This window comes from Cetorhinus maximus, unplaced genomic scaffold (assembly GCF_964194155.1).
Source record: "Cetorhinus maximus unplaced genomic scaffold, sCetMax3.hap1.1 HAP1_SCAFFOLD_675, whole genome shotgun sequence".
In the NCBI taxonomy this organism is placed as follows: Eukaryota; Metazoa; Chordata; class Chondrichthyes; order Lamniformes; family Cetorhinidae; genus Cetorhinus; species Cetorhinus maximus.
This window is the reverse complement of record NW_027596617.1, coordinates 127,616-135,414: the sequence shown is the minus strand read 5'-3', so window position 1 is coordinate 135,414 and position 7,799 is coordinate 127,616. Positions and strand designations below refer to the sequence as shown.

The 7,799-nt window shown below is 44.7% G+C and overlaps 1 protein-coding gene across 1 annotated transcript in view; it reads left to right on the top strand.

The window, feature by feature from the left end:
* Window positions 1–360: 360 nt before the first annotated feature.
* LOC144674477 (lysosomal protective protein-like) overlaps window positions 361–7,799 on the top strand; it is a 53,291-nt gene continuing 45,852 nt past the window's right edge. Inside the window, exon 1 of the mRNA XM_078535814.1 lies at window positions 361–709. Within this exon, the coding sequence (XP_078391940.1) occupies window positions 549–709 (161 nt within the window). The 5' untranslated portion in view covers window positions 361–548. The remainder of the gene's footprint in view (window positions 710–7,799) is intronic.

Below are 7,799 nucleotides of genomic sequence, written 5' to 3'. Positions count from 1 at the left end.
CTTTCTCTTTGTCTTTTTCCCCAGTCCAATCTTTCTCTCGCTCAGTCTCTCCAGTCCAACCTCTCTCTCTCACCGGTCCAACCTTTCCCTATGTTTCTGTTTCTTTCTCCAGTCCAATCTTTCTCGGTCTCTCTCTCTCCAGTCCAACCTCTTTCTTTTTCTCCACTCCAATTTTTCTTTCTCTCTCTCCACTCAGTTCCTCCATGTCTTTCTGTAGTCCTGTCCGTCCATCTCACTTTCCAGTCTAGTCTCTGTATTTTTCTCTCTCTCTCTCTCCCGTCCAGTGTCGCTCTTTCACTGTCTGACTCTCCCTGTCTCTCTCTGGTTAGTTGTCGCTGTTTGTGTGTTGTGGAGGGATTTTTGTGGTGTTACAGGAGCTGTTCTGGGGTGTGTACTGATCGTGTTTCCGGGAATTATGTCATTTACCGTCGGTCATGTGGTCTTATTCTGAGTTGGTCATGTGAGGAGCTAATCGCGGCTGCTACGTTGTTCTGAGATTTTCCGGGTTCTGCCTGTTAATCTCAGTCTCTCTCTCCGCCTGCTTTGCAATGATGTGGCGGTGTTTGCTGTTGCTTTTTTGTGTGAGCAGTGCTCTGGGATACTTCTCCCCAGATGAAGTCCTGTCCTTGCCGGGTCTCAGCACCAGACTCAACTTCAGGCAGTGGTCCGGGTACCTGCAGGCTTCTTCAGGCAAACATCTACACTACTGGTAAGTGAAGGGGGCTCCACAGGAGGTTGGACACTCGACTCTGGGTTTTGGGACAAGGTAGAGCTCGTATTTTACAGTCCCTGGTCTCCTGAAATCTCAGTGCTGAACATCCTAGCTTGAAACCTTGACCAGGCAGGAATAATGAGCGGGATAGGCGGATGGTGGAATCTTAACCTAGCAGGAGTCTTAGGAGGAAATAAATCTCTATGCCACCCCTCCCCCTCCCTTATTACCCCTTACCCACTCCCCTTGTTCCTCATTCATTTCCTCCTCCCTGTAAGTGGAATGATGTACATTGATCAGGTTCTGTATCATAGCGGCCGCATAATCCTGGAGTTATCATAAATGAGGAAGATTAGCTTAATATTCGAGGAGGTTTTAGCCTGAGATGTTAGGTTTTGCTGTAATGTGATGGGGTTTATATTGTTCAGTAGTTGCAGTGTGATTAAAATTGGACATTATGCTTATGGTAATTTGAACGGGACAATCTTTCTTCTTTAGGAAACAACACAATTTTTTTTGTCTGGGAGGGTGTTCTGCATCACATGCTAGCTATGTAATTGCTTCTGGAGTTTGCAATTAAATGAAAATTAACAGGTTTGCATTTGATTTTTATCTTGCCCCTTTTTAAAATGATGACTCGCTTAGAGAACACAAGCCTCGAACTGACTTTAGGGACAAAATCACGCAGGGGAGAGAGGTCATTGTTTTATGGAATTTCATCGCCGGGTGCGTTAAATGAAGTCTCTGATCAAATTTCCTCTGCTGCCAATTGTACCCTGTCAAAATGTCAGATTCTCTGCCGGTCATCTGGAGCCTGCAGATTGATTCAGAAACTCCTTCCCCATCCTTTCCAAGATTTTGGGATTTCAGGCTCCCTTGTTTTGCCCCCTGGAATTGCTGGATTGCTGAATCTCCACATAGGAATGGGTACGTTGGTTATATAGTACTCTTTGAAATGGCTTAGGCCTTGAGAAGGGAGCCACACCACATCCTGGCTGAGGTGGAGACCATGCCTTACAAAAAGTCAGTAAAACAGCAGATAATGTAAACCTGCACATTGTGGCCTCCTGACGCAGTTCTGATTGCTGAAGGGGGTCAGAGAGAGATTCCCCCCTCTTACAGAAACATGGTTACAGGAGTAAGCCACTCAGCCCCTCATTTGTATCGTCATTCAATCAAACGGTGACTGCGCTGTATCTTAACTCCGTGTTCCTGCTTTGATTCTATATCCCTTAATACTTGTGTCCAACAAAAATCTTTCAATCTCAAGTTTTGAAATGTTCAGTTGACTCCTAGCCTCAACTGACTTTTTTTTGGAAGAGAGTTCCAGATTTCCATTATCCTTTGTGTGAAAGAGCGCTTCCTGACATTACCCCTAAACTTCTTGGCTAAATGTACTTTGTTCTGGACTCTCCCACCAGAGGAAATCATTTCCCTCCCTTTCTACGCTGAAATTCTTTAATCATCTTTAAACATGTCAATTAGATCACCATTTAACCTTCTATACTCAAGGGTCTAATTGGCCCTGGAGTTTTATGTTTTCATTGTCTGGCTGTTTTGTGTGTCTCAGGAAATAACGCTGCTGCTCAGGAGAATGCTGTCTAATCATGATGTTCCAGGCATCGTGACTGTGTGGGGCAAGCTTGATGGACCGAGATAGTCTTTCCCTGCCTATCATTTTCATACATTCCTGTTTCTGAGAAAGAAGCACCTCTCCTGGGGAGAAGTTGGGGAGAGACTCTTGCAATTAAGCATCCCTGAAATGAGGATTTCACAATGGTATTCTTTGCCACGAGGTGTGGGGTTCAATCCTGGACTGTGACTGACTGGGGGTATTTGACCATAGGAGGCAGTTACAGCCAAGTCTAGTCCTGCCCCCATTTTAGGCAGGGGTGGCAGGGGTGATGGGGCAGTCAACGGATTGAGACTGGACACAGGAATCTTGGCTGAATTTTTTTCCCCTTCCGAATGCAGGAGAGTTGAGGCTATTAACAGTATCCCAGATGTAGTCAGTTAACTGAATACGGGCTGGAGCTCAAAGCTGGGGTCTCCTGCCCTGTGGCTTAGGTACACCCTGCCTTTGCCTACTGAGACACTGGCAGAACTAATAGCTGCCTGACCCTGGAGTCCATTTTCCCACCTCCAACAGCCTCTCACTCTGTGCAGTGAGAATGGGAGTGTCCTAAGGGGTGAGTGTCTGTCTGTGTGTGTGTGTGTTTACAATATTGGTAATATACATTTACAGACTTGCATGTGGGCCGTGATATTCACAAAGCCTCTTATAGACATAGGAAAGGGATAGGCCATTTAATAACTTGAACCTGTTCTACCATTCAATAAGATGATCTGTAACCTTGCCCCATATCCTTTAATATCTTTGGATAACAGCAACAATTAACATGGCTGTCCAAGGTCACCAGCATCCTCTTAGGGCACAGTACCTGAAGAAGAGAGTGAACATGAATCTATCAATCTCAGATTTAAAATTAACAATTGATCCAGTATCACTGGAACTTTTTTCCACACGCAGCCAAACTGCTTCCCTTTGTGTAGAAGTGTTTCCTCATTTCACTCCATAAAGGTCTAACTCTAACTTTTAGACTATGTTCTCTAGTCTTAGACTCCACCAACAAGTGGAAATAGTTTATTGTAACCTACACTCCCTATTCCCCTTAATATCTTAAATTTTGATCAAATCAGCTGTTAACCTTCTAAATTCCAGGGAATGCAACACTGGTTTGCTTAATCCCTCCTCCTAATTTGACTTCACTCTGAACATTTTTCAATCTGCTGATGTGTGTAATGTATTTTTGACTCCCAAATTGCTCAGCAACATACAAAGAAATAATCTGAAACTGTTTAGCACTTTCATAGCCTCAGGAAACCCAAAAGTGCTTTACAGAAAATGAAGTGTTTTTTTTAAGTCGAAAACAGAAAATTCTGGAAATACTCTGTAGGTCAGGACAAGGCTGTTCGTCAGATCTAATGAGAGGTCATTGACCTGAAATGTAACCTCTGTCTGTCATTCCACAGGTGCTACCTGTCCTGTTGAGTATTCCCAGCATTTTAATTTCAGACTTCCAGCACCTGCAGCATTTTGCTAGTGAAGTTAGTCACTGTTGCAATGTAGGAGAAGTGGCAGCCAGTTATCTCACAGCAAGATGATAATGAGCAAATAATCTGTTTCCTTGATGTTGATTGAGGGATATATAAATATTGGCCAGGACACGGAATAATGCTCCTGCTCTTCAAAATATGCCACAGGACCTTTTATGTCCACCAGGGCCTCAGTTTAACATCTCATTGTCAAATGGCACCTTCCATCGTGCCACACTCCCTCATTACTGCGTTGGGGTGTCAGTCTAGATTTTGTATTCAAGACTCTGGAGTAGGACTTGAAGCCATAGCCCCCTGACTCAGACGAGTGTACTACTACTGAGCCTTGGCAGGAACTTAAAAGGTTAATGAGAATAGCTCAGGATTGGAACTGCTGCCAGAATCTGAATCTGAGGTGATTGTGAAAAAGGGCAATGAGTGGGAGAATAGGTTGCACATTCAGACATGTCATTACTACCAATTTAAACCTTATCTTGCGTAAACCAGCCACCCTGAAGACGTTTTTACAAAGTAAATAGCTGCTCTAGCAGATTAGGAAAGCTGATTACTCAGTCAGTGCTGAGTCGGCATGTGGGACAATGAGAGATTGGGCAACAAATTGGCCCTTGTGCCCTTGTTGAAGGGAAATTAGCCAGAATCCCTGCTCTTGATCACTGCAGGAACGGACATTCAGCCCCTGGGGTCTGCTCTACCTGCTCTTTAACTAGATCAGGACTGATCTGCACCATAACTCTATTTATCCAGCATTGTTCCATGTTCCTTACAGGTGTGTATAGTTGGGGAAGACAAAGAATGAACTAAAATCTGCATCATGTGAGACAAGTCGGGGTAAAGTGGGTTTTTGTTTTGAGATACAGAGCTAGAAATTTCAGTCTGGAAACAGGCCCAAGATTTGCCCCACCAATTTCATGTTGCTGTTTCTCCTTCCCTTCAGCACATCCTATTCCCATGTGCCTGCCCTGCCCCCATATCCCTTTGTCGTTCTTTCCTTCCTCCAGCTATCTGGCCTATTTTTAGATGATATGGTCTTTCTTTGGCGTTGCTGGTCCAGAACAGAAGTGGTTGGGCGATGCCCACTCATTGACCTCAGCCTGAGGAATGCTGTAGCTCTGGCCAATGAACATACCAGCCTTCCAGTCAGGACACAATCACTTTCCATTCCTCACACTCAAGAGGGGAACTAGAAATTGGCACTTGATTTTTTTTTAGAAGGCTGTTGAGAGGAAGAGGAGGTGAGATTCTGGCTTGTAACCTGAGAGCTTGAGTAGCAGAGCTGATGTACGTGGGCCGTGCCCAGGAATCCAACAGCGAGAGACCAAGCAGGCAAGTTTCCTGTGTGCTCGCCGGGCTCGGGTTGCATTCCTGTGGGATCAGTTTCAAACACTGGCACCACTCCAGCTTCAGGTTTTCTTCGTCATAACTGAGTGAGAAGCTCTGTCAGCGTTGAATCACAGACAGCTCAGCTAGATTCATTTTGAATAAAACGCCTGACACATTTAAGGCAACTTCCTCATTTGTAAAACCTTCTCTGACCCATTAAATGGAAGTTTCAAATAACTGGTTTGTAAACCATTCCATATTTTGGCATGCAAATCCAGGTATGGGGCTGGTTCAGTGGGACTTTTAATTTTTATTATATTGGCTGCTACATTTCTTGCATTACAGTAGTGGCAACACTTCAAAAGTACTTCATTGGTTTGAAAGCACTTCGGGATGTCCAAGGTCGTGAAAGGTGCAAGTGAATGCAAGTAATTTTTAAAATTATTCATGAGATGTACGCATCACTAACAAGGCTGACATTTACTGCCCTCAAAGTTGCTGGTGAGCCCGCTGCCTTGAACCACTGCAGTCCATGTGGTGAAGGCATGACCACAGCACTGTTAGTTCAGATTTTGACTTAGTGATGATGAAGAAATGGCAGTATATTCCCAAGTCAGGATGGTGAGTAACTTGAAAGGGTAATTGCAGGTGGCGGTGTTCTCAGACATATGCTGCTGCTGCTCTCCTAGGTGGTAGACATCACAGGTGCTGTCAAAGGAGCCTTGGTGAGTTCCAGCAATGCATCGTGTAGATTGTACACACTGTTGTCACTATGCACTGGTGCCAAAAGGAGTGAATATTTAAGTTGGTGCATGGGGTACCAATCAAGCAGCTGCTTTGTTCTGGATGGTGTCAAGCTTCCTGAGTGTTGTGGGAGCTGCACTCATCCAGGCAAGTGAAAAGTATTCCATCATACTCCTGACTTGTGTCTTGTAGATGATGGATAGTCTTTGGCAAGTCAGGAGGTGAGTTACTCGCTAGAGAATTCCTAGTCTCTGACCTGCTCTTGTAGTCACAGTATTTATATGGTTAGTCCAGTTCAGTTTCTGATCGATGGTAACCCCTAGATGTTAATGGTGGGGGCGATTCGGTGATGGTAATGCCATTGAACGTCAAGGGAAGATGGTGAGATATTCTCCTGATGGAAATGGTCATTGGTGTGACTATTACTTTCCACTTATCAGCCTAAACCTGAATGTTGTTCAGGTCTTATTATATGCAGGCACAGATTGCTTTGATATCTGAGGAGTTGTGAATGGTATGAACTGTGCAATCATAAACAAATTTCCCCAATCCTGACTGTATGATGGAAGGTAGGTCATTGTGAAGCAGCTGAAGATGGTTGGGCCCAGGACATGATCCTGAGGAACTCCTGCAGTGATAAAAAACAAAAACAGAATTACCTGGAAAAACTCAGCAGGTCTGGCAGCATCGGTGGAGAAGAAATCAGTTAACGTTTCGAGCCTTCACGGCCCTTCGGCAGAACAGAGCAGTGATATCCTGGGGATGAGACAATTGGCCTCCAAAAAGCACAACCATTTTCCTTTGTGCTAGGTATGACTCCAGCTAGTGGAGAGTTTTCCCATTGAGTTCCCTTGACTCCTATTTTGCTAGGGCTCCTTGATACCACACATGGTCACATGCTGCCTTGATGTCAAGGTCACTCTCTTGTCACCACTGGAATTCAGTTCTTTTGCCCATATTGGGACCAAGCTGAAATAAGATCAGGAACCTGGTGGAACCCAAACTGAGCATTAGTTATTGCAGAGTATGTGCTGTTTGTTAGCATTTCTAACAACTCCTTCCATCACTTAAAGAACGTAAGAACATAAGAAATAGAAGCAGGAGTAGACCACATGGCCCATTGAGTGTGTTCCACTATTCAAGACAGTCGTAGCTCATCTTGGGCTTCAACTCCATTTTTCCTGCCTGCTTCCCATATCTCTTAATTCCCTGAAGCACCAAGAATCTGTCTGCCCCAAACTTAAATACATTCAACGATGGTGCATCCACAACCCTCTGGGGTAGAGAATTCCAAAGATTCACAGCCCTTTGAATGAAGAAATTTCTCCTCATCTCCATCCTAAATGATTGGCCCCTTATCCTGAGGCTTTGCCCCCATGTTTTAGATTCGCCAACTGGCGGAAACAGTCTCTGTGTCCACCCTATCAAGTCCTTCAGAATCTTGTGTGCTTCAAGGGGATTGCCCTTCATTTTTCGAAACTCCAGAGAATATAAGCCCAATTTACACAGCCTCTCATCATAGGACAACCCCCCTTATCCCAAGGATCGTACTGCCTCCAATGCAAGTATATCCTTTCTTAAATGTGGAGACCAAAATTTTTTTTTTCATTTGTGGGATGTGGGCTTCGCTGGCTGGGCCAGCATTTATTGCCCATGCCTAATTGCCCTTGAGAAGGTGGTGGTGAGCTGCCTTCTTGAACCACTACAGTCCATGTGGTTTAGGTGCACCCACTGTGCTGTTAGGGAGTTCCAGGATTGTGACCCAGCGACAGTGAAGGAACAGCAATATATTTCCAAGTCAGCATAGCAAGTGGCTTGAGGGAATCTTGCAAGTGGTGGTGTTCCCATCCATCTGCTGCCCTTGTCCTTACACATGTTGGAAGTCTTGGGTTTGGAAGGTGCTACC